Source organism: Phoxinus phoxinus, assembly GCF_949152265.1.
Source record: "Phoxinus phoxinus genome assembly, chromosome: 19".
Lineage (NCBI taxonomy): Eukaryota > Metazoa > Chordata > Actinopteri > Cypriniformes > Leuciscidae > Phoxinus > Phoxinus phoxinus.
This window is the reverse complement of record NC_136894.1, coordinates 15,036,192-15,063,646: the sequence shown is the minus strand read 5'-3', so window position 1 is coordinate 15,063,646 and position 27,455 is coordinate 15,036,192. Positions and strand designations below refer to the sequence as shown.

Genomic DNA, 27,455 nt, shown 5'->3' with positions numbered 1-27,455 from the left:
CACGCACGGAGATGAAAAAGGTATGTATGGACTTATCTAACTCTGGGGGATAAGGGGAATAGGCTAAAGTCCCAAAAAGTCGGAGTGTTCCTTTAACTTAAAATTTACATTAAAAAACACGTATTTCATTCTCTGATATGATGTTGATTTAATGACCTATTAAAGTATTAATATCGGTTTTGTACCTTTGTAATACACTGACAACCACCGATCACAGCAGTGATGAGAGACATGGGACATGGGAGTGATGAGAGATAAACGATGCTTTCGGGAAACGCACCCCTGGTTGCTGGTTTGCTTGATCCCAGCATGATATGTTATAGGGCTGTAACGATTAATCGCGATTAATCGAAATCCAAAATAAAAGTTTGTGTTTACATAATATATCTGTGTATTGTGTATAATTATTTTGTATATATAAATACACACACATGCATGTATATATTTGAGAAATATTTGCATTTATATACTGCATATATATTTTTATATTATTTATATTATATATAAATAGAACTATTTTATATATAAATATATAAATATGTGTGTATTTATATATACAAAATAATTATACACAATACACACACATTTATTATGTAAACACAAATTTTATTTTGGATTTCGATTAATCGCGATTAATCGTTACAGCCCTAATATGTTGTATTTTGAGTGCTGGTATCAAGCAAACCAGCAACCAGGGGTGCGTTTCCCGAAAGCATCGTTAGCCAACTATGGTCGCAAGTTCCGTCGTTATCAGCATAGTTCAACGATTTGGTGTTTCCCGAAACCATCGTTCCAACGAACGTTCGCAAACAGCATCGCAAACTTGTGTGGTTGGAACGACAGCTCTCGAGCTGTGGTTAGAAGCATAGTTTTTAGTTTACATGAGATGTAGACTGAATAAATCCTTATCTTTAGCAAAATAAGTAAGCTGACATTCAGTACAACCCGTGATATTTATTTAGAATACATACAAATGTAATTTACTTCTTTTTGTCACGGAACACACACAGGAGAGAGAGGATCCAATTGCAGTATACTTTATTAAGGGTAATCCGTACTCACAGTCAGTCCAGGCAGGGGTCAAAACCATATAAGCAATCCACATACGATGACAAAACAAGAAACAGGCAGCAACAAGAACGGAAGTGTGGGGACATTAAACAAGGACTCCGTGACACATACTAAAACAGACAGGGTTATATACACAGGGAAATGACAATGCTAATGGGGAATTGGCTGAGTGCAATGATTAGTGACAAGGGACAGCTGAGTGTAATGAGAAGACAAGGATCGTGGGAAATGTAGTTCAATAGTGTGATGGACACCGTGGGGAAGGAGGACATCTAGTGGACACCAGGAACACACAAACCAGACACTGTGACATAATCCCCCCTCTACGGAGCGGCTACCAGACGCTCCAAGACCCACAAAAACAAACAAAACAAGAGTCCAGGCGGGATGTGGAACGGTGGAGGATCAGGGGGAGGGATGGAGGGCCAGGACCATGAAGGGGAACAGGAACAGGGGATGACAACTTAATCGGCGGCCGTGGCGAAGCAGACAGTCCATCGGGCGGCCAGGGCGGAGACGACAGTCCATCTGGCGGCCAGGGCGGAGACGACAGTCCATCTGGCGGCCAGGGCGGAGAAGACCCCTCGGGCGACGACGGCGGTGAAGACCCCTCGGGCGGCCACGGCGGTGAAGACCCCTCGGGCGGCCACGGCGGTGAAGACCCCTCGGGCGGCCACGGCGGTGAAGACCCCTCGGGCGGCCACGGCGGTGAAGACCCCTCGGGCGGCCACGGCGGTGAAGACCCCTCGGGCGGCCACGGCGGTGAAGACCCCTCGGGCGGCCACGGCGGTGAAGACCCCTCGGGCGGCCACGGCGGTGAAGACCCCTCGGGCGGCCACGGCGGAGACGACCAGGGTGAAGCCGACCACTCGGGCGGCCACGGCGGAGACGACCAGGGTGAAGCCGACCACTCGGGCGGCCATGGCGGTGAAGACCAAGGCGGAACAGAGACAGACCCTGGCTCAGGAACTGCAACAGACACCACCGGCTCAGGAACTGCAACAGACACCACCGGCTCAGGAACTGCAACAGACACCACCGGCTCAGGAACTGCAACAGACACCACCGGCTCAGGAACTGCAACAGACACCACCGGCTCAGGAACTGCAACAGACACCACCGGCTCAGGAACTGCAACAGACACCACCGGCTCAGGAACTGCAACAGACACCACCGGCTCAGGAACTGCAACAGACACCACCGGCTCAGGAACTGCAACAGACACCACCGGCTCAGGAACTGCAACAGACACCACCGGCTCAGGAACTGCAACAGACACCACCGGCTCAGGAACTGCAACAGACACCACCGGCTCAGGAACTGCAACAGACACCACCGGCTCAGGAACTGCAACAGACACCACCGGCTCAGGAACTGCAACAGACACCACCGGCTCAGGAACTGCAACAGACACCACCGGCTCAGGAACTGCAACAGACACAACCGGCTCAGGAACAGACGCGGGCACCGGCTCAGGAACAGACTCGGCAGGCGTGACGTGAAGCTCAGGCTCGGCGGGCGTGACGTGAAGCTCAGGCTCGGCGGGCGTGACGTGAAGCTCAGGCTCGGCGGGCGTGACGTGAAGCTCAGGCTCGGCGGGCGTGACGTGAAGCTCAGGCTCGGCGGGCGTGACGTGAAGCTCAGGCTCGGCGGGCGTGACGTGAAGCTCAGGTTTGGCAGACGTGTGCTTCCTCCATGCATGCAGAACCGCTACTGCGTAAAAGAGGAAGACCGCCCTCTTGGCTGTGGCCGGACTGATGGTGGGCAGTTCCGAGACGACAGCGGGCTGCACGGGAACGACCTCCGGGACGACAGCGGACTGCACAGGGACGACAGCGGGCTGCACGGGCACGGCCTCCTGGATGACAGCGGACTGCACGGGGACGACAGCGGGCTGCACGGGCACGGCCTCTGGGATGACAGCGGGCTGCACAGGAACGGCCTCTGGGACGACAGCGGGCTGTACGGGGACGACCTCCAGGATGACAGCAGGATGCACGGGGACGACCTCCGGGACCACCGGCTCCGGCCCTGGAACAGCAGACACTGGCTCCGGCCCTGGAACAGCAGACACTGGCTCCGGCCCTGGAACAGCAGACACTGGCTCCGGCCCTGGAACAGCAGACACTGGCTCCGGCCCTGGAACAGCAGACACTGGCTCCGGCCCTGGAACAGCAGACACTGGCTCCGGCCCTGGAACAGCAGACACTGGCTCCGGCCCTGGAACAGCAGACACTGGCTCCGGCCCTGGAACAGCAGACACTGGCTCCGGCCCTGGAACAGCAGACACTGGCTCCGGCCCTGGAACAGCAGACACTGGCTCCGGCCCTGGAACAGCAGACACTGGCTCCGGCCCTGGAACAGCAGACACTGGCTCCGGCCCTGGAACAGCAGACACTGGCTCCGGCCCTGGAACAGCAGACACTGGCTCCGGCCCTGGAACAGCAGACACTGGCTCCGGCCCTGGAACAGCAGACACTGGCTCCGGCTCTGGAACAGCGGGCTGCTCGGGGACGTCAGGAGTGCAGGAAGCTCTCCCTCTCCTCCTCCTCCTCTGCCGCCTCTGATGGCGACAGGCAGGCTCTGGACTGGATGGGATCGGCGGCGGATGGAAGTCTGGGCTGGACCTCACCACCTCAGGTTCCATGGAGGATCGAGGTGGAGAGTGATACCTGGACTCCCCTCTAGTACCTCCTCTCCTATGACCTCCGCGGGTCCCAGAGAATTTTGCCAGCCGGGTTCCCTCGAATGACTCTCTGGGAGCTTCTGAAAGGGGTGTGGAAACTTTCCTCCTATCAGCTTCCTCAGTCAATCGGGCCCAATAAGCAAAACACTCAAATATGTTCATACGAGGAGGAATCTCCTTAGGTTGAGAATTCCCCCTCTCAGTGGCTGGAGACTTAGGAAACCCCATACCGCTGGATCTCTGCATGACGGAGTCCTTCTGTCACGGAACACACACAGGAGAGAGAGGATCCAATTGCAGTATACTTTATTAAGGGTAATCCGTACTCACAGTCAGTCCAGGCAGGGGTCAAAACCATATAAGCAATCCACATACGATGACAAAACAAGAAACAGGCAGCAACAAGAACGGAAGTGTGGGGACATTAAACAAGGACTCCGTGACACATACTAAAACAGACAGGGTTATATACACAGGGAAATGACAATGCTAATGGGGAATTGGCTGAGTGCAATGATTAGTGACAAGGGACAGCTGAGTGTAATGAGAAGACAAGGATCGTGGGAAATGTAGTTCAATAGTGTGATGGACACCGTGGGGAAGGAGGACATCTAGTGGACACCAGGAACACACAAACCAGACACTGTGACACTTTTAGTTTGTCAAGAGATTTAAAGCACCGTTTTTGAAGACTGCGTATGTGCGAACGCGCTCTACTATGTAAGAACGAGCCAAATATTAAGTCTGGTAATAAAGCAAAAATAACTGAGAAAAATTAGAAATGGTCTTCAGATGCCATGTCTGTAACTTATATGACAAAATCTAGCGTTAATTCGATCTCAAACAGATTAATTAAAATAAGTTATTAGTCCACCACGTGCGAGACGTCATAAACCAACGTGGTTGAACGATACTTTGCGACATACGGTTTTGGGAAACAGTCGTGACTAGTTGATTTCTCCAACGATGCATCGTACTATGGTAGTTAAGCAGTGAGCTATATAGTTGTATGGGGAACGCACCCCAGTATCCCATACTAGTCCCAGCGTGAAAAACACAACTTATGCTGGTGACCAGCAATGCTGGATATTTTAGCAGGGGCCATGGAAAATACATATAGTCATATTTGTATATAACTGATAAATTAATACAAAATATATTGCACTTTATACTAATAATAAATGTTTACAAGTCAAAAGTTTTATATTGTACTGTAATTTTTGATTCATGGTCATATGCTTCATGGGATGCTTAAACACATACCACAGGTCTTTAGTGACGTGGAACGTCATTCACTACTTTCCTCCTCATTCAAGTTAGACATCAACCTTCTTAGTATTCCTCAATCAATTTTATTATAAACAATATAACAAGTAAAAATTATAACATTATAAATGTCTGTTTTCCCATTCATTTTTTGTAAAAATTGTATAGGGTTGCTAACGAACCGAGGTGTGTGTCAGTGTATATATTTTCTGCACAACAATACATTAATCTTTGATGCCTGACTAAGTGCAATTCGCAATGCCTGATAGACAATTTTGAAGTGACGTTTCACTCATAGTTACCGCAGGCAGAAAACAAAAGAATAGTATCATCAGCAAAACTTGAAATGGCTCAGCAATTTATTGCAGAGCAAGTACTGAACGCAATCAAACATTAGTGTCACTGTCACTTGATGGTGGATCCGGTGAAGAAGCTGTCAGCGAAAAAAGATTGATTTTGAAGATGTTGAAAATGATAGTTTTGGACAATATGTTTGAGATGGTGAATATGATCCAGATGCTGAATGTACTGGGAAAAGAGTTCTGACGAGGACTGTTATGATGGAATAAAACATCTGTTCAAACTGAACCCTTCCAAGCTCCAAAAGGTAACAATTGTATTGCTTTATTTTATTATTCTGTAATTGTTACTCTAACATCTGGAGAGATTTATATTATCACGACAGGTAGAGATCCGTCCATGTTATATAGATCCAGGTCGCTAAAGACACGAATATGTAATAATGATTTGCGAAACATTCATGCATTTGAAGGGTAAACTAATAGCATCAGTCCTGTACCTTTGCACCGAATTTTTTCTTTTTTAATTCAATGTTATGAGGTTGTGATTAATCTCAGAGCTAGTTTGTTTGGTAGAATGGGTTCACATGTAAATGGGGAAAATTAATATGAAAAATATTTCCAGAATGATGATAAAGTCTACGATCACTGTAGCGCCCCTTTAGCGAGAAATGCAATGTGTCAGCAATGTCTTTTTTCTTGTTGTCTTGTGGCATCTTCTTTCAATAGTCTGTTCTCATGAGAAATCTTAACTATTTCACAAGATGGCGATTTCATTTGAATTGGTCAAATTTGATTTGTATGAAAACATAAGATTTTTAGAAAAATGTAAGCTAGAAGATCCCCATCTAAACCTAGCCGTCACTGGGGTGTAAGCAGATCGTACAAAAACATTCAAATGAGATCATACGAATTAGCAACCAATGAACCAAAACGTAAAATAGATATGAATCGCCATGCGAGTGTGTTGTCACACCTGGAACCCATTGACTGCCCGCACACAAGCCAACGAGACTGTGCCTCGGGAAACGCAGCAGTAAAAAACAATTACATCCAGGCCATTTATACAACCCTCCTGCTAACATCCTGAACACACACATATTAACAAACTCAAACAACATGCTCTGACACAAAGTTTTGAGTTACATGATGTATTGTTCAAAACTTTAATCCACTTTAATACTTCTGTGACAAGCAGTTTTCTGCATAGGGCAAACATGCTGTATTATGGCTCACCATTTCCCCCCAAACTCTGCATCTGGCTGTGTTTAGCGCAGAGGTGATGTTTTTAACAGACTTCTGTCACATGTTAAAGATGCCGAGAGGACCTTTGAATCCGTGCAAGCTTTTACTAAACTTTTTAATGCACTGCAGATGCTGATGGCAGCTAATAACCTTGTGCCAGAGGATAATATATCTGGTAAAGCCCAAGCTGCAATGCGTGTCAATTTGTCTAAAATGAAGACCATGGTCCAGGACTGCCATACAACTCATCAACTCTGCTAAATTTAATGGCTGCGTAGTTGCTGACAATGAGTAAAAGCAAGACGACTAGGTGAGGGTGGTAACGCCAAAATCCTTTATCCCAGTTTACAACATGTACATTACAAAGTTGTAAAAAACTATTTTATATAATGTTTATATTTATATACTTATTTTATAATTTTTAATAAAAATCATGAAATTAAATTAAATTAAAAGGATAGTTCACGCAAAACATTTTGTCATCATTTACTCACCATCATGTTGTTCCAAACCTGAGTTTCTTTCTTCTGTTGAACACAAAACAAGATATTTTATAGAATGCTGTAACCAGACAGTTGACGGTAGCAATTGACTTTCATAATAGTATTTTTTTTTCCTACTATGGAAGTCAATGGGTACTACTGTCAACTGTTTGATTACAGATATTCTTTAAAATATCTTCTTTTGTGTTCAGCAGAAAAAAAGAAACTCATAAGTTTAGAACAACTTGAGGGTGTACAGCTAAGCGATGACAACATTTTTACATTTTGTGTTAACTATCCCTTAAAAATAAAATTAATTACTTCCAAATTAAATGTATTAAATTGTTTTTTTACGTGGAACTTGCTAGAAGCAAACCTAAACTTAGATGTATTCATAACGAATGAATGATACATCTGTCATCAGTGCATATACATTTTTTAAACATATACAACAGTTTAAAACTAATATTATAAAACAGATATAGTTCTGACCGTAATTTTTGATTGGGTAAATGGCTTAACATTAGCTTAACATTAAAATAGCACAAGTTGTTCAGTAACCACAAACAACCAAATTTTCTGATAAGCCAAATAATCTGTTCATAATAATCAAAACTAATCTGTTTTGTAACACTGTTCATCATGGTCTTAACTTATTTGGAACATGCTCTGATTTTTTTTTTTTTTACATTGCTCTGTGTTTCTGTTGCCCTCACGTGTAAATATCATAAAGCAGTCCTGCCCTCTGATTTGAGCATATATACCAAGAAGCTGTATAGCTAAAATTCAACCAGCTGACACATTTGTACTGTACCTGTATGCGCCTTACCATTGTTTGAAACATCATATTCAAATTCACGCACACAAAACTGTTTTGTGCAAGTTCTCTGCCCGCTCTCAACCTACGGTACATACTGTACAACTCTTCCTCATTGAATTTTTGGCAAAAAAAGGCCTGGGTCTTGCCTTCTAGCTTTACAAGCTGTTAGAATCGCAGAAGCCATCTTGTAAATGACCAATTAAATGAGAAGAGATCACGAGAGACTGCATACCTGCCCGGAAGGAGCCATAAAACCTAATAAGGGGGGGAAGTTGGCCCCTGACAAAAACACTGCTGAGGATAATTACAGTAGGGGAATTTATCTTCCCCTCCTCCTTCCTCTTCCATCACAGAAACTTACTGAACCAAATTCACCAAGGGTTTTTTTTCTTCTCATGTTTTACGTTTATCCGTTTTGCAGTTATATACAAAGTGGGTTGTTACTGTTTTTTTACAGTGAAGATTACATTTTATAAAATTTTAAGTGGTATCTTCTATTATTATCACAATAAAATGTGGGAAGTGCTATGGATTAAACTGCATCAGCCCCAATTTCCAAATGAATGTGGAAAATAAAGGTAAAAATAAATAAATAATTCATATCAATTATAATTAATATCATAATTCTTGATTCAGGTCATTATATAGTTAATAATAACAAAAGAGCACACAGTACCATAGTGAATGTGTTGTAGAAACATTAGGAACAGTTCATTTAGACTAATGTTAAAAGCATTATCAAATGAGGCTCTTCTCTCAACCAAGAAAAGTGTTTCTGATTTCAGTTTTTTTATAATGTTACTTGCTTAATTTAGAAATTGCTTCAAGAAAGGAATAGATAAAAAATGAATTGCAATGTCACACTTCATTGAAGCCTATATCGTTTTTTAACATAAAATATCATGTGAAATTTGTGCTGTTCACAGAAATATTGTGTCTGTTTGGCGGAGTTTAACAAAGTTTCAATTATACAACAACAACAAAATTGAATAATAAAACATTTACAATTGTTTCAGATAAAGTATTGCATGTCACATTGCTTGAAATGTCATGTAAATTAGTGTGTGTTCCTTCAGAAAGAACAAAAGACCGGAACGTGGCCCTTTGATATACAGGAACTACATTTTATGAGGAATCATTATTGCTGGCAAAACTAAAATAGAGTGGGACTCAAATTTTAAGACAACTCTGAAGATAAGAAGAGTTGTCAAAGCTGTGGTCTAGTACGGTGGTGCTCAAACCTGGTCGTGGAGGACCACAGCACTGCACATTTTGTATGTCTTCCTTACATGACACATTGAACGCAGGACTCAAAATCAGCTGTAAAATCAAAAGGAGGAATAAAACTGTGCAGTGCTGTGGTAGTCCAGGACCAGTACATGCTCTAGAAACTCGTGTAAGTGATTGTTTGAGTTTTGCTCTTGTTAATACCTCCTTCCATTGTCCTTCCTTATCAATAAAAAAAAAAACAGATATAGATTTGCAAGGCAGCAGAATAAAAAATGTAACATGATTGGTAGAAAATTAGAGTCGGTGGATATAAATTGTCTACACATAGTCCACATATTTGCTGTTTTTTGTGATGTAAAAAAAAAAGATAAAAGATAAAGATAAACCATATCATAACTTGTCGCTGAAAACCAGATTGACATATTTCAGATAAAAAATAAGCAAATAAAAACCTGGAATTACTAACTGCATAAGTGTGCACACCCTGAAACAACACGTATAGTCGAAGCATCTTTTGATTTTAATAAAGCACTCACAGTATGTGAATCAGCTTGGCATCTTGACTTTGGAATAACTATTATTTGCAAAAACATTCCATATCTGTTGAATTGTGAGGGCTGTTGAATTTTATAATGTATAATATTTTTTTTTGCTGATTTAGATGTGTTGTGGATGCTTCTCATGCTGAAAGGTGAAAGTTCTCTTCATTTTCAGCTTTCAAGCAGACGTCACAAGATTCTGTGGCAAAATCGACAGGTATTCATGATTCCAGCTAAAGAAAAGCAGCCTCAGAACAAGATGATGCCACCACCATGCTTCACTGTTATGGTGTTCTTTTGCTGTGCTGTTTTCATGCCAAACATACCTTTTATCATTTTGTCCAAAAAGTTACATCGTGGCCATTTAGGCAAGCTTGTGTGTTTTTTTTTGCCTGAAAAGTCATGCTTTTTGCCACCCTGAGCCAGACCAGAAAGACAGCGAATACAGGAGGAAGTTTTCAAACGTAGGGAGCAACCAGTACCTGCCAGAAAGAGCTGCAAATCTTTAAATGCTGTTGTATAGGCCTCTTGACAGCCTCACTGACTGGTTTTCTCTTTGTCTTCTTTTCAATTATGGTGAACGTGATTTTACCAATTGTAACATGTTCCTTGATTTACATTTTTTGTTGATCCTGGAACAACATTCCAATCAACCAATCATGCAGAGTTGAGAGAAAAGTTTACAGCTTATGTCAGTTTAGGCTTACAACCTGGGTTAGGTGCTTCTACGTCAGTGTTTTTCACCTGTCATTGCCCTCTGATTTTAGGGATAAGATTTGGGTTTAGGCGTAGGGAAAGGATTAGGACTAAATTTTTGGACAGGAATGTTGTTCCAGGATCACCAAAGTTGATACAGGAACATGTCTTACTTGGCAAAATCACGGTGACCACATGCCGTGGTATTTCTAATGCCTTAGAAACGTTTTTTTTTGTAGCCCTCACCTTTGCAAATTCTTTTAACAATGAGATCCTGTTGATCTTTGTGGCCCATGGCTCTTGTAGTAGCATGCAAACAAGAAGATGTTAGACAAATCTTACAAGAACAGGTGATTTATTTGGAGTTAATCAGAGTCAGGTGTCATTAAGACAGGTGTGTACTCTTTCACATGAAGTAGTTATTGCTTGATGATTAGTTCATTCTGAACACAACTACATAATCAATTAGAAAAGGTTTTTAACACTTAGTTTTTTCCCCTATGAAATGGGTCATTGTTTATTTAGTGCCATTCCATTAAAGGGGTGAAAACCAGTCGATTTTGGCACAGAACCTTCTGGTGTCTGCAAGAAAGCTGCAAATTAAGAGGACTTTCACCTTTCAGCATGAAAATGATCCAAACCACACATTTAAATCAACAAAAGAATGGCTTCAGCAAATAAAGAATAATGTTTTAAATTGGTCCAGCCAGAGCCCAAACTTAAATCCTAAAGAAAATCTATAAGGGCACCTGAAGACAGCTGTGCAAGATGTCCTCGCAATTAAGCAGATTTGGAACATTTTAGCAAAGAAGAGTGGGAAAATATCCTAAAGTCAAGATGTGCCAAGCTGATAGACTCCTATCCAAACAGAATAAGTGCTAAAATCAAATCAAAGGGGTCTTCAACTAAGTATTAGTTCATCTTTCATTTTTTTCAGGGGGTGTTCACAATCATGCAGTTAGTTATTATAAGTTCTTATTTATTTTTCTTTCTGAAATGTGTCACTGGTTTTTAAAGGGATTGCATAGATTATATTACAACAAAAGTGTATAAGGTCTACTATGATTGATCTTTATTTCATTTTTTACATCACAAATACCAGCTGTTATAACAGGGTGTATACTTTTTATATCCACTAGGATAAATAGGGAGATAAAGGTTGATAGTAATATGCAGTGAAGACTGTAAAATGATGTAGTAACAACCAACACCAATCATAATGTGGTATGCAAATACTACAGTGACATTACCGTTTGCTAGATTTGTAATGTGTAACAATGAAAGGGAGAACTTAAATTAGTTGAAAAGTATAAAGATTTGATGTCTGTACAATCAGTAGGTCAAGCTGAATTAATTTCTTAAACTTGGGTTGAAGAAAAATAGAATGTCTAAGTAATATCAGTACAAGCACCATATTCACACTTATGAAAACAGTTACAATGCTATCATCCATCATCACTGAAACAGACCTTGCTTTTAAGGTTGTATGGTTGAGTGGTTACAGCAAACATCCATAATTCTTGCACATATAACAAAGCACATCGCTGAGCTCTGCTTCATTACAATAATATTATGCCTCTCTGCACCTTTAAACAACAGGGATTCCTGTTGTAGGATTCCAAAATCAGTCAGATGTTTAGCCTTTTTCTGAGAAAAAAATTCCATCTTTATTTTTTTATGAATTAATATAAATGTCCTTTAGAGTTTAAATAAAATAGCAAGGTTAAAAGTTTTTGATACATTTTAGATTTTTTTTTAAGCCAAGGGTCAATGTAAATTAAATACGACATCAAGAGCCGCTTTGCCCGTCACACCTATTCCTACTCCTACTTCCTATTCCTACTGGGCGATTTCCCAATCTGTATACTGGCACCTTCATGTGCTCTCAGTTCTTTTTCTTTTTTTCTTTTTGTGAGACAATCTCTGAGCTGACAATGGCATATGAATGACCATTGAACACTAAAACTAGAAAAAAAGAGTTTTTTCATCTTGCATATGAATGTCCATTGATGAAGAAAAAAGTTTTTGGCCTGCATCTACCAGCAAGGGCACAACAAGCCACAACTTGACCCCCTGATGCTACCTTGAAAAATCACGGACAGCAAACAAACACTTACATTCAAAGTGGTTTTGTTTTGCCTTTTATTTGCAACACAGGCATGGAGTTCAGTTCAAATGTGGTGTAAAGTATCTAATTACTGATTGGTCAGTCTGTGGATATTGCTCAGTATACATTGAGAACACACAGCAAACAACACAACGTACCAAAACAGGCTACACAGACAAAATAGAGACAGGGTGGCAGCCTTGTTTTTGTAAACAGAGTGAAGTTACACATTCTCACTGCAAAGAGGAGGAGCTCTGTCAAGCTCCACCTTTTAAAGGGAAAGCAATTATATACCCGCATTAGTGCATGCAAAAACACTGATCACCTTGGTTAATGAAGCCAAGAGGGCACTGCACCCTCATCATGAATGCTTCAGGCAAAGATGGAAGAAAGATGAGATACGAGGAGAATAGACACTCTGGGAAACCATGGACAAAGATTTACAGACATTGCGACTGAGGTTGCTCTATCTTAACTTGTACCCATTTAAATTAATTATAATAGACAATTCAATAGTAATCACACGGTTTGGATTAAGCAATTTTTTGGTCAAAGAACCAGCATTCTCTATTTTTGGCTCTTATCTCTATCAAATCCAGAGTTATGCTTTTGGCTGACCTGAATTCGGAAGTCAGAAATGTGTTTACTTTGAATCTAGTCACTGCCGAGGTCTTAGTTTATTCTACCTCATAGATTAAGAAATGCTGCTTACTGTGTCCTAGTAACAAGTAGGACTTTAGCAACAGTAACAAACTGATCCCACCAACTGGGCTTTTACACACAAGCCGTGGGATACATCCAATCATCTGACATCACAAACTGTTTAGCACATTCCCATGACTGTAAAATACCTCCATCTCTAGGTTCCTTCAGGACGTATATTTATATTCCCATATCGTCAAGGGCAGCAGGGACCATGTTGCAGGTGTTAATGTTCTTTCAATTGACATTTCCATACTCCGCAAATATCCAAACAATCTAGTTACAAAAACTAGTCAAGTGAGATAAATGGCCAGGTTTTAGAAATTAGTTGGCCTCAAGGGATTCCAGAAACTGTGCAAATAATATTCACTGGAAACTGCCAATTTGAGTTATTCCAAGTGTATGTCACTTAGTGACATTCCTCCTAATGACTATGGGAACTGCCAATCCATTAATGTAATGATTAAACTGCAGCTCATTGGAAGGGACCTGAGCCATAGCTTTTGTTCATCTGTAAACATTGCTGCTCAAGCTGGTCCAGTAACTTGTCAACAGAGTCCTCTTTGTTCTCCAGCTTGAGATACCTCCTGGCGCTTCCGAGATCTAGCCGAGGCCAGCTGCGGTGCCTCTGCTCTTCCACAGGTATAAGGTCAAGGGTTGTAACGCCAACTCCAACCATGTTCACACACACTTCTGAGCTGGATTGTCCTGGAAGCAGTCTATGGTGACCCATAGAAGACACAGGCTTGTACTCTGGATGAACCAGATCCCTGGGTACTATATGTGGTTTAGTCCTGTGGCTCATGCTATAGGAGCGTCTGGGTGGGATGGAGAAGATCTCACAGTCCTCCCCACCTAGTGTGGACATAGAGGATGTGGCAATACAGTTGCTAAGTCCAAAGTGACTTTCTTGCCGCAAATTCAGTGCAGAGGTGGCCCCCTGTTCCTCTGTGCAAAATATCTCTTTGCTGTTGTTGCAAGAGTTGGACGACTGAATAGAGGGGGAAGAGGAAGAGTCCTGATGATGAAGAACCTCAGTGTGCACTGTGTCTTGCTGCTGAATGCTGTCCTCCTCATCCACGCTCTTCACTTGGAGTAGAGGCTCCGAACTGGACATTTCATGCAGGCAGAGGATGTTCAGGTGGGCTGCAGGTAAACTGCTGACCCATTGATAGTGCCTGGCAAGAGAGTTCACCTGCAAGAGGTCAGCCGAAGGCATGGCTGCAGAAACAGAACAAATGACACTCCGCATCTGAGCCAGAAGCATTTGAGTTTCCCTGTCCCGATTCTCATAGAGTACTGTATTGGCACAAATAAGTATGAAAAGTCCCACTCCCATTATGACAGGTCCTAGAAGTTTCATCCTTTCACTATGAACCAGACTTGCTGCAGAAAGCAGTCCTTTGGATGCTATTCCCCATCCTGAAGCGGTTCCAGAGGATCCTTCCTCTACTGTGTCCACTGATGATCGATGAGCCCTGTATGGCCAGTAGCCCGCCACGGCAAGTGCAGTGCCAACAACAACAACCACCACCCCAAGCACCAGAAAGGCACCTGGCATGGAACGGATACGCAGCTTTCCCTGGATTACACATTCCTTCTTTCGCCTGGAGTGAAGACTGAAACGTGGCAGGCGTTGACGGGAAGGTGTGCCTGACGTCTGGCCGCAGGACTTCTGAGTCCTCATGGCATAAGCTGGTCTGTAATGATCCCTTATGGGAATCTGTAAAAAAGAGGATGAAAGGGGATATCAAGGTTGAGGTCAATTGTTGACATGCATGGAGTAATTTATTCAAGGCAAGAGAATTTTAGAATTTTACTCTTGGCATTAACATGCAATCAAACAGATCGGATCATTAGCCAATAACGACACAGCGTTTTTACATTTGTTCACATTAAGTGGCCTATGTATCTGGATAACCAATCATATTTCCCACTCAATATTTAAATTATTTCTGTGGCAGTGCCCACAGCACATAATTTTTGTGATTTATTAAACAAAAGTACAATTGATCACAAGAGTACTTAATCTAACAATCAAAGTTTCCCAACATTAATCTTGTATGTTGAAAAGAGTCATGTATCATGTATTTCGACAACATCGGGATACAGGTCGCGTGTTAATGCCAAGTGTAAACGCAGCCTAATATACAGGTTGGATCGTCTATATGCTACAACTATTATAATCCCTTGTTTAAACTGTGTGATTGAAACCTTGATGCTAATGCTCCTGTTATTTTTTTTCTTTTAGTCCTACTCAGACTTAGTTATAATGGCTTATATTAATATTTAATCCATAGGGGCTTGTCTTGTTTTAAATAATTTAAGAAAACAAGTGCAGTGATTTCTCCTTCGCAAACTTCAAAAAGCACTTAATACATAGTAATAAATTACAGGAATGTTCCAGGTTAAATACAAATGAAGCCTTTGACTCATGGGCTGTGTAAAGAAATGAATGAATTGTTCATTTACCCCATGGACTTTAATTGTAATTGCTTAACTGGTGCATAACCTCTCCACCTGTATCTGGTGTGTGGTGAGCGCACTGGCGCCATTGTACTGTGGCTGCCGTCGCATCATCCAAGTGGATGCTGCACACTGGTGGTGGTTGAGGAGGGACCCCGACATCATTGTAAAGCGCTTTGGGTGTACAGTAGTACATATGAAAGCGCTATATAAATGCCTCATTCTATTCTATTCTATTCTATTCTATTCTATTCTATAACATTTGTGAAGAACACTTAAAAAGACAAAAGGCTGCCCATGTCTGAACCAGTGCATCTTTGATGAGAAATTCAAGGATAAATGGCACAAAACAATTCTGAATTATTGTCTTGTATTATATAATGAATTAGAAATCATAGTTTTGTCTAATTGAGTTGCAAAGGTTGTTTATTATTATGGGATGCATGTAACAATGCCAAAGCAATAGTCTCCAGAGTTCAACAGTGTCCTAGATTAGAAGAGTCTTTCCGGAGTTTATGACTCACCTGTGACCCTTACCGAAGTTTGTTATGTATATAGAATGTATATAGAACAAATAGTCATTTTAAGCCAAAAATGGGGGTCAAACTAGAACAAATTGCAACAGAAGCAAACTCAACTGATTTTGTATCCTCAATATGTCCAGAAGAATCCCATTAGGGGAAAGTTTAGAAAAAGACCAAAATATAGCCTATTCATATGCCTATTTATTATTTTTCTCACGTGAATAGGGTAAAAATGTTAACCTTTAGATATAACCATGAACATTACTGAGTTGATTACTTACATCAAGACAAACAAAAAAATGTATTACAAGTTTTATTTAATTGTTTGTTAACATGGGCACACGGAGTATAATCTAATTATGTATGTGCTAATTTGCATAAATACCACAACAGATATAAACACTGGGTATAGATAAGCCAGGTGAAAATTTCTTGTTGAATCTTGTTGACATAACAGTAAAATACTTAATTTTAAGGTCTGAATGGAACCCATTTAGGCTACCCATGAGCATAAATACAAAGAGGCAGGAAGAAGTACTTTAAACAGCCTTTATTAATTATTATTGCAGAGATGGGGTTTGGGGCTGGGTCCGTGGGACTGTTTCTGGTGGTTCATTTTTTATTTTACCTACCTTTTGTCTTCTGCATTCTCCTTACCCTTGTCTCCTGTTCTTCCCTCAGACTCATCCCCCAGAAACCCACGGACCCAGCCCCAAACCCCATCTCTGCAATAATAATACTGGTTTAATACACTCAATAAAATGGTTTAAAGCACTTTTTCCTGCCTCTTTGTGCTCATGGGTAGCCTAAATGGGTTCCATTCAGACCTTAACATTAAGTATTTTACTGTTATATGTCAACAAGATTCAACAAGACATTTTCACCTGGCTTATCTATGTTTAGATCTGTTGTGGTATTTATGCAAATTAGCACATACATAATTAGATTAAGCTCCGTTTGCCCATGTTAACAAACAATTAAAAAAAAAACTTGTAATACATTTTTTGTTTGTCTTGATGCAAGTAATCAACTCAGTAATTTTCATGGTGATATCTAAAGGTTAAAATGTTTACCCTATTCACGTGAGGAAAAGAATGAATAGGCGTATGAATAGGCTATTTGAGTCTTTTTCTAAACGTTCCCCTAATGGGATTCTTCGGGGCTTTTTTGTTTTGTTTTCCAACTCAGGACATATTGAGGATACTAAATCAGTTGAGATTGCTTATGTTGCAATTTGTTCAACCTTTTTTCATAAAATGACTGGACTAAAAGTGTGTCAAAGATAATGTCTTTAAATGACCTAATTTGCATAAAGAATATAATACCATGTTCGGAAGTTGCTAGAATTATCTGTACTGTTAACCTATCTGAACAGGTAGAAATGACTGACTATTCATAAGTACTAGTGTTTTTGTATCCTAAATTAGCTTGAGGCCAGATCCTCTCACTCATGTCCACGACCTTTGGAAGTCTGGAGAAATCTATCTTCAGTAAACTCTCTGTCAACTGACTTAACTTCAACTTTGACTCCTGGTCTTCATTGAGCATATTAGTTTTGTTATGGGGTCTAACTGTAATTCCCTTACAATTTAGTTACAATTTCAGAAACATAATAAATCACAGCATTGCTGAGATTTTCAGAGATGTGTACAATTCTGAGTCTTCTGAATGGGGCACCACAAACAAATCATAAACTATCTATTTAAATAAATGGTATATGCTCTAAATACAACCATCCTTACAAGTAAAGTGTCTGAAGCTGTTTTATTGCAGCAAGAATATTCCCAATCCCTCAAACAATTCGTAAACTGTTGCATTAGATTTGAGGCATGCCATATTTCCACACTGACAGATAAACTACCCAGCTGGACACCCAAAGGGGAAGCCTTGTGCTGATTGTAGGCATTGACCAGGCAGGGCAAATATAAATGAAACCACTAAGAATCTCCAAAGTCCATAAATGAGAATATTCCAAGTTCACTCTGGAATAACAAACGCTCCATTGGCAGAGGTTTTCTCAACAACTCTAAAAAATGTAATTTACAATTCTGCCGACTCGCTTGGTTTGTTTAAACTCATAGGAAATGCTTCGGATGTTCTGCTAGACTTATCAGATAGAAATTGAAAGCAAAATGTCAGTATTTAAAGATGCAAAGTAATATGGCCAATGTAAACAATGAGGCTGTGGCCATAATTGTGTATGATGATAATAATAATAATAATAATAATAATAACAATAATATGTAATTTTGGTCAAAACTGTCTTTTGAAATCAATGCTGGATCCTAAAAATTAAACGTATCCCTTTACAACTATGAAAATGTTCAACTCTGTAAGTTAAACGAGATCCATATAGAGAAACAATGTATAGTGCCATGCATCTGATTCTTGGAGCATATATTTGGACTGATTCATCAAAAGACTTGACTGATGAATTCCAGACCTCTTTTTTCCATTACAAATTTCAGCTTTACTTTTAATGGGTGTTCACTCTGGTTCCCAAATAGGTGAAAATAATTATAGGCTACAAGAGTATAAAATATAAACAGCAGATGTAGATCAATCGTTAAATCCGAATTGTGTTGAATATTTCAAAATATTGCTTGATTATTTGTACAGACAATTAGCTATTGTAGTCGAACGTGACTGTCGCTTACATTCATGTCTGAACACTAAATATTACTGGCATAGATGCATAGGCCTACGAACAGTCTAAATTGATTCATTGTGACACCTCTGCTGCATTTACCACTTTTCACATCACATCACGTAGAAAGTGGTATTCACAATTCACGAAAATTTCTGACATTGCAGTAAGCCTCATTAAAATATTCTTTAAAATTCTAGTAGGCTATTCGCAAATTTTTTTGTGCATGTTAAATAATGCACCATATAGAACATTTTCAATAAATTAACCAGAAATGATCCATTATCTCATTGTAATTAATTGCCATTTTACACATAAGCTTTATTAATTTTTTTCTTAATAGTGGGCTCAATCTCAAATTCATGCATTTAAATAAAATTATCTGTATATGACATGAAATGAAACAGCCCGTGTTGAAGGCACAATTTCTCAATTTGCGTCCAAACTTAAGATAGACCTAACATTTAGAATATATCGACCTCTAATAAGGTCACGATATTGATATTGGCGCTTTGACTAGCTACAAAGTATCAGACGCGCCTCAAGAGACAATGCGTTTACTTGCCTTTGTTACAGTGTATTGCGTCCGCGTTCCATAGTTCTACCGCTCTGGACTCGCGTGTTCGTGATGTTTTTCATCCACTGCGAAGTTTCGCGGTTCTCCATCAATAATCCAGACGCGTGCGAAGTGCCGCGCGTCTCCCATGACAGCTCTTCCTCTCCAGAAAAGGACACTGAAGGGTTAAACGAACTGACTTTCTAAAGAAAGATAAGGCAAATATCGCTCCTTTATCAGTAGTTAACGTCTGTCCGTTCTCCAATGTTCACATTTCGTGTACTTCCCTCAGTAAAGTGTTGAGGAGAGCGCCTCCTTTCTTCGTCGTGTTTTTTTTATGAGACTCAATGGAGTGAGTGACCAGACTTCAGTTCGCTTTTCATATAATCAGACATGGCACATAATACACATTCAACAGGCTACATTACCCCCTTTAGGGTTTTGATAAGTAAAGCCTCAAAATATGTTGGTGGATGTGTTTATACATAGGTTTGTCATAATATTGAGGGAAAATAAGACGAAATGCCTGAAAGCAGGCACACAGATGGAAGTAGGTATAGAGTAGACATACCAGACACATGCTTTTTTTCCCCTTTTATCTGAATGTTGGCGACATCTTGTGGAATTATTTTTACATGGAGAGGATATATAACTGTCCGCAAATTACCTTTATAGATTATGATATATTCAAGATAAAATTGTTACATTACGATGTTGTTAATAATGTGATTCGTACACTCAGGAATGAAAATTCGTAATTTCTTCACCCTCATCCTATCATTTCAAACCCGTATGGGCCAATTTTCTTTCCTCTCCTCACTGACAAATTCAGCTCTGATTTTTCATTCGCACTTGCACATTCACTCCTCAAAGCATCACACTAGGTTTAAGGTCAATGATGACAAAATGATGTTAATAATTGACAAAGACAAAGACTGAGATTAGAGAGAAAGAGGGACAATTAAGATAACTTTTTCGGTTTTTCGTTTTCATTGCATGGTTGTTCCACAATATAATATACAAGTTCCACAATATCATATAGGTTTGAATTGACAGTCTATTTTCTTCAAACACTTTATACTTTTGACCAACAATATTAGGAAAACCCACCACATATAACCTGTGTAAATGAAGTGAATGACAAAGTATTGTGAGGCAGTTTTTTTTATTATTTTGTATGGAGAAATTTGTTGTAAAAAGACCATAAACTCTGCCCCATCTTAACAACATTTATGGAACATGTCTAAAGTATACAATCCAAAGGTTAGGACATCTATTGTGGGCTCAATTTTACTCAGTCTTTATGAATAAAATATATGCAAGCAGTTTTAAAATAAAAACACTACTAAAAATAATGCATAAGGTTAACAATACCAGAAAATACTGAACTGTGAATAAGCAAGCATTTTCCCTAATACCTATCATCTATTTGACAAAAAGAAAAAGAAAAAAAAAAGTGTGGTTTGCTTCAAAGATTAGAAATGAAGGGCAGAACAACATTTAGACATCGACTGCAAAACATAATTTTCAGTCTTTTGTCATCTTATTTTCAAGAAATAACATCTAAAAACAAGATAGTTTTTCTTCTCAAAAATGTAACGTATTCAGACTTGTTTTCAGACAGTATACCTTGATTTAAGTTTATTTTCTAACCCCAACAGCAAATAATTGTATCTCGTATTAAGCAAAAATAAAAAAAAATCAAACAATTTAGTGAAAAAAAACTAAGGTCAGCGGGGCATTAAAAAAAACATTAATTTAAGATATATCCTTGTTTTAAAGATTTGAGTTAGACTGGAAAACAAGATGAAAAATACTGATTGAGAAAAATCTTTTTTTTTAACTGGACTTAGGAACGAGACCTTGAGTGGGATCGAGATCGAGAATACGATTTTGAGCGTGAATGTGAGCGAGATTTGGATCTGGATCTAGATCCCCTGCGCAGATCAGCATCTGGTGGCGTTTGTGATCTAGATCGAGAATGAGCTCTAGAACGGTGCACTCTTTCAGCCACTCTGCCTTCATCACTGCCCTTGGTGGCCTCCTGAGATTTAGACCCAGACTCCCTGGAGAGATCCCTGTTGTTACCCGATTTGGACCGAGATTTGGACCGAGATTTGGATCGAGATTTGGATCGAGATTTGGACCGAGATTTAGATCGAGATCTGGATCGAGAATAAGAGCGACCTCTCTTGTTCTCCCGTTTGCTCTTTTTGCTCTGGGGGCTGCAGCTCAAGCTATTATCCCTGGCATTTTCACCTCCCCTGCGAGCTCCATTACTGCTCTCCTCCATCCTACTGCTCCTACCCTTCGTCTTCTTGCTGGTTGACCTGCTGCGTGATCGCGAGCCTGAAGGTCTGGAAAGGTGGAGGAACAGTAAGAAAAATTAGCAAGACTGAAGCCACAGAACTTATTTTTATTATAGCAATTACTGCCCTCTGGTGGACTCATGGAACACAAAACTGTGACAGTTGACTTTAATTCGCCTACCTTGAGCGGCTACTGGTTCGACTGTGGCTTCGGCTCCTGCGAGACCTCCTGCTCCTTGAGCGAGACCTGAAGGGTGTGTGCAAGAAGCAATAAACTTTACACATGTTCTCTGTGAACCTCTAAAGCAGCTTTTATTACAAGCAGTTCATTTAGCTAATCCTTTTTGATACCAAATTACATGACATTAACACAAATGCAAAATCTAACTTCATTATCAGTTATACGTCTCCCACATTTACAATATAATTAAATTATTAAAATTGATTTGTTTTCACCTGGAGGCACTGCGAGAATAGGAGCGTCTGCGTCTGGCACCAGGTCGGTCCTCGATGAGACGAATTTTCCTTCCATTGACCTCGGTGCCATCAAGTTTCTCCAGGGCTCTTTTCATGTCTGAGTACTGCCTGAACTCTATGACCCCCTCGTTCTTGCGGCCCTTATTAGTGTCTGCATACGTTACCTCACCAGCCTGACGCATGTAGTCCTGAAATGAATCAATGACACAGTGACTAGACAAAATCGTTGACCACTTTACAGAACAGACTTTCTAAATTACAATTTCCAAAGTGCCTAAAGTCGGAATGAAACTGAAGTTGTTATTGTCTTTTCTTCCCTATTACATTATATATTTATGCATTTAGCAAATCGACATACAAAGAGGGATAAAGCTTTCATCAAAGAGCCAACAATCCAACAGCCAGGTTTATTAGACAACTAGATTAGGAACCCAGCTAGAGAATTTTTGTGTGCGTTTGTGTAAGTCCATTGGTTCAAGAGTGTGGGGGATTAAGTGCTCGCGGAAGAGGGGCGTCTGCATGAAAGATGTGATGTTCTCAGCTGTTCGGGTGGAGGCTGGCAGCTCACCCCAACTGAGGGTGAAAGTTTTGGAGGGTGACTTTTTGTCTTGTTGTGAGGGAACCACAAGGTGTCGCTCATTCAGTGACCCGTCTTTCCCTATTGCGAAACGGCTTCTCAAACAAGAAGAAAAAAGTAGGGCGGGACTTGATTTTTGTCTATCTAATACTGCTTGGAACGTTGTGGTTTGCTATCGGTATGATCTTGTGAGTGACAGGTTGTCCTGCCCTTGTGCCAGTAAACACATTAATCAAACAAGAGATATCTTTGCAAGAGGGAGGGGAAGTTATTCTATTCGATTAAAGATTAGAAGAGCACATTCATTTAATTGTGCACATATAAATCACATTTAATAAATCCTGCAATATTTCATACATTTTTGTGATTTTGATTTCATGGTGATTTTAAAAGACATCATAGTTTGATATAGAGGGGCTAGTGGCAGGGATATATGATTTAAGGAAAAAGTGAGTGGTGCTAGCTTGTGCAATAACTCTCCACAACAAAGCTAATGTGTTATGGTTGGTTGCTAAAAAAAAAATCTAAGGTGTTTAAATTGTTTTAGCAGGTTGCTATGTAGTTGCGAGAAAGTTACTTAAAAAAAGCGGCCATCTTCACATCTCTATAATTCTGGTCTGATTCACTCTTTCGATGCAAGTCTATTTCATTTTTTTTATCCGTTTTATCATCCGACAGGTGAAAATCATAAGTCTGATCACACTGAAAACTAACAGCACACCTCTCCTTCAACAAGTGGAGTCATTCATGTCTTTGAGTGAGGGGTTTGTTCAAATCCCTAAGGATAAGTAATAGTAACAGTGATGTTCACCTTAGCAAACAAAAGACAACTAAAACTAGTGTGTTTTTGTACCTTTAGGTCCTGCCAGCTGCATCGACTAGACAGATTTTCTACAATCAGCCTGTAATCCGTGCGAGTAGGTGGGCCGTACCTGTCCCCTCCTCCACGCCCATACCGATTATTACCTTCAAAATGACGAGAATAAGATGGATACAGTTCAGGATTGGTAAAAGACAATGGAGTGTCCACTCAAGCCTTAAAGACTTAGTGGATTTCACACACAGAAACACTAAAAGATTAAATTTATAACATCGACAAAAAAAAAAAAAAAATACTTATGGTTTAAGAAACTGGCTTTACTTCTACTAGTGTAATACATTACAAACTGAATTCTACCCTCTAACTTAAAGGGACATTTCACCCAAAAATTAATCTATAATTTATTCACCCATATGTCATCTGTGTAATACAAAAGAAGACATGCTGGAGAAATGACTATAAAGAATTATGGTGTTGTTTTTTGTATCAGTAGGGTCCAAAACTGGACAAAAAAAGAAAGAAAAGTTAATCATATTTCAAAATATCTTGTTGTCTGTAGAAAAAGAGCCATACAAATTTGGAATGACATACGGGTGAGTAAATTATGACAATCATTATTAGGTGAACTATCACTTTAATATAGATTTATTCTTCAAGAACTGAAAATATTCCACCAAATAACATACTTACGCTGTACTTAAATTTTTAAGATTATTTAACAGGGGAAAAGGAAAATGTGAAAAAAAATAAAACCAAAACATATTACAGGCACCTAAAAGAGCTCAACCCACATCTCCTAAACCCAATGGTATCCTCACCACCCGGCTTAATGGGAAAAGCGGTCCTCATTCACATTGGCTCGCTTTAATGGTCTGCCCAGGGGCCCAGTTTGGTCAAAGAGCCACACGCATGGAAAGGGGGACACCATGGCCAGCAAAAGGGGCAGGCGGTCAGACTCTTTTAATGAAACATTGAGGGTTAAATTTCTAGCTTTGACATTATTTTGAATTAAAAAGTTATTTCATTTAGAAAATGAAAAGAACTCATTCAATTATATTGCAACAATAGATATCTGCATACAGTGAAGCAGAAATTACAATATTTAGAATTAATAAAAATGTTTAGGGTGATTCTTCATTTAGGGAAACTTACTTGAGGCAGATCCTTTTTTTTTTTTTTTTTTTTTTAAAGTGCACTATTTGTTATATTGCTTCAAGAACCGAAATATTATCCCATCTGAAGAATCACCCATCAAAAATAACATTGATAATATTACCATCCAAACAGTTTTGCTCCCTACAAAGTTAAACAGTAACTGCATGTGATGTTACAAAAGAAATTAACAAACATACTATTTTCAGGCTTCTCATACAGAGACTGGGCACTCTCAAACATGCTGTTCCATTCTGTTTTTAGATCAAGTGAGTCAATATGAAGATGAACAACAAAAACAAATCAATGATGACATTAACATGCCTAAGGACAAGTGATTCACAGTTTTAAACCATCAATGTCTTACTCAACAGAGTTGCGGATGGAACTGTTGAAACCATGCCAGAGCCGATCCCCTTTACCTGAAGACCTGCGGTGACATTAATGGAAACATAAATTCTGGAAACACCTAATTCTGGTATAATGATTAAAAATCATAATGGGCATGTTGAGCACCTAACTCTCCAGCTGAGAAGCCTGAAGAAAAATCAGTGTTTGCACAATCCAACATCTACCAAAAAAATATGAAACAGAAATAGTATATGGTATATAGTATTCTGGAAGAATGGATATCTTACTTCTCCCAGATCTGTTGCCTCCATCACGGCGCTGCCCTATGGTGTGCTCCACTATCACTCTCTTCCCACACAGATCTTTGCCGTTCAAATCGTACACAGCATCATCTGCATCACGGGGGTCATCAAACTCTACAAAGCCATATCTAAAGAGATGGATGAGAGTTGAGCTTTGAGGGAAAATATGCATGTTAAAAATGTTACAACACACAAAAAAGTTGTCTAATCATCAAAATAGCTTTTTCAGCTATTCCATTGGTTACTCTTGTTACCCTATATGGCTAATATACCATAATTGAATGGTTAAAGTCATGAAATAGCTTGATGAGCAGTTTTATGTTGTATTCACTTATTTCATCTTGAAACACAAAGTTTAGTTTTTGTCAGTCAATTTAGCCATTAATGTAAGTTAAATCCGTGAACTGTGAATTCCTTCGATATACGTATTTGTATTTTATTTATTTATTATATATATATATATATATCAACACAAGCATATGAACCCAAAGTATTACATATAGACAGAGTTAAAGATCACCTATACAAACAGCAGGGTAAAAAAAAGAGACCACACCACACTGAAAATGTGCGTTTAAACTCCACACGTTTTGTGAAAAAGCATTATCATGCAACTCGAATGAGTTTCAATTGACGGTTTTAACTAACGTTAAACTCTTCACTCAAATTGTTGGTTATAATTATATAACGATATACACTGCATAGGCGCGCATATATATATATATATATATATATATATATATATATATATATAACGTTATATATATATATATAATATATATATAAAATTTATTTTTTAAATATACGCATTTTTACGAGGGCATCAGACCCCGCTGTACCTATATAATAAAAAGTAAATATCAACTACAGTAATTGTTTAGTGAATGGGACAAAAAAAAAGACAAAATGAAGAATTCAGTCGAGGCCACCCTGGAAACAATGGGGGTTAGCAATAGCATGCTGTGCTAAAACAGCTAAAAAATATATTAAAAAATACCGATTAACAGCCGAAAATATTTCCAAATATATTCTAATGCGTAATTAATTAGTAATTATGATAATGAATTCATAATATAGCTCTTTTTAAAATCACATGGAGCAGAAGAACAAACAGTTTATCCTTCTTAATGACTCAATCGCTGTTCCGGCTGCACATTTAATTTGCTTGTATAAAGAGAATATTACTTACCCATTTTTCAGGTCCACTTCCAGTATCTTCCCATAGCCTTTAAAAAACCTTTCAACATCTTTCTCTCTGGCGCGATAGCTCAATTTTCCCACGTAAACTCGAGACATTTTCCCGGTGCAGTAGCTAAGCGTGCAAAAACCAGAAACAACATGTGAGATTCAAAATAAGGGACCCGCAGTAGTGTTTTCCAAAATAAAAGTCCTAAAGAGTATTCAAAATAAGGGGCCCGGTGTTTTACAAAATAAAAGTCATGAGGCCTGTAGTCAAAATTTTTGCGGTTGTGAAGATTTTTAACCATACGTTATTGCTTACTTTTCTCGCTACCGACCTTTAAGTAGTATTAACTTTAAGAAATGTAAATTATCAACACTTAATTTTGCAACAGTAATGGGAGAAAAAAGCTTTCTGTTTTTTTTTTTTTTGGAAGCGGTCAAAACAAACAAACAAAAATTGGTGGAAAAATCTAGTTATGGTTTTGGCCTATATCTAATAGAGAGGTGCAGGTATGATGATGTCAGAACCCAGAAGAATAATGCACCGCTGTACTGACCAGATGCAGCTTGTTCTTCTCTGCACAGAATAAGATCCCATGAAATCAAAATGTAAGTTTTGGGGTTTTTAGTATGAATATGTTAGCCTTACTGTTATAAACTGTGCTCCAAAACAATGACAAAATTCAAATTTAGAAGATATAAGCAATTCAAAACGTACAGTCTCTCACTTCCGCCAATATGGCCCAATGATTTTGATGACATCACTCTGCACTTCAGCTTCTCATCAGATTTTCTGTCCAATCAAATGCTAGAATCGGAAGCATCCCACCCCCTACACTATAAATATACGCTGAAGCTGCTAAAATTGTTCATATTATGGATAGGGAACGATTCAAACAGTGTAAATATGCTTTCCGAATTAAGTCTGGTTTGCACGTTAGTGTCATGT

The 27,455-nt window shown here is 39.5% G+C and overlaps 2 protein-coding genes across 3 annotated transcripts; both read right to left on the bottom strand.

Annotated features, from left to right (window-relative positions):
- Positions 1-12,245: 12,245 nt before the first annotated feature.
- tmem200b (transmembrane protein 200B) lies at positions 12,246-19,675 on the bottom strand. The gene is made up of 2 exons (XM_079589768.1): positions 19,346-19,675; positions 12,246-14,866 (listed from the first exon to the last, which is right to left on the bottom strand). Exon 2 carries the CDS (start codon positions 14,828-14,830, stop codon positions 13,619-13,621), a length of 1,212 nt encoding a protein of 403 aa, XP_079445894.1. The 5' UTR covers positions 14,831-14,866; positions 19,346-19,675; the 3' UTR covers positions 12,246-13,618.
- Positions 19,676-20,202: 527 nt separating this feature from the next.
- On the bottom strand, positions 20,203-26,821 carry srsf4 (serine and arginine rich splicing factor 4). 2 transcript variants are annotated; one of them, XM_079589766.1, is made up of 7 exons: positions 26,514-26,692; positions 25,310-25,452; positions 25,039-25,101; positions 23,553-23,665; positions 22,102-22,310; positions 21,827-21,892; positions 20,486-21,693 (listed from the first exon to the last, which is right to left on the bottom strand). In XM_079589766.1, exons 1-7 carry the CDS (start codon positions 26,618-26,620, stop codon positions 21,186-21,188), a joined length of 1,209 nt encoding a protein of 402 aa, XP_079445892.1. In that variant the 5' UTR covers positions 26,621-26,692; the 3' UTR covers positions 20,486-21,185. The 2 variants fall into 2 exon arrangements, with proteins under 2 accessions (XP_079445893.1, XP_079445892.1); XM_079589767.1 differs by lacking the exon at positions 25,039-25,101 and having other exon boundaries at positions 20,203-21,693; positions 26,514-26,821.
- Between the last annotated feature and the right edge of the window lie 634 nt (positions 26,822-27,455).

Coding starts and splice junctions, on each gene's coding strand:
- tmem200b (XM_079589768.1), bottom strand. CDS start 14,830: ATGAGGACTCAGAAGTCCTGCGGCCAGACGTCAGGCACACCTTCCCGT.
- srsf4 (XM_079589766.1), bottom strand. CDS start 26,620: ATGTCTCGAGTTTACGTGGGAAAATTGAGCTATCGCGCCAGAGAGAAA. Junction 25,102..25,309: donor AGGCAACAGATCTGGGAGAA/GTAAGATATCCA, acceptor ATGTCACCGCAG/GTCTTCAGGTAAAGGGGATC. Junction 23,666..25,038: donor TCCATCCGCAACTCTGTTGA/GTAAGACATTGA, acceptor GTCATTTTGAAG/GTAATAATCGGTATGGGCGT.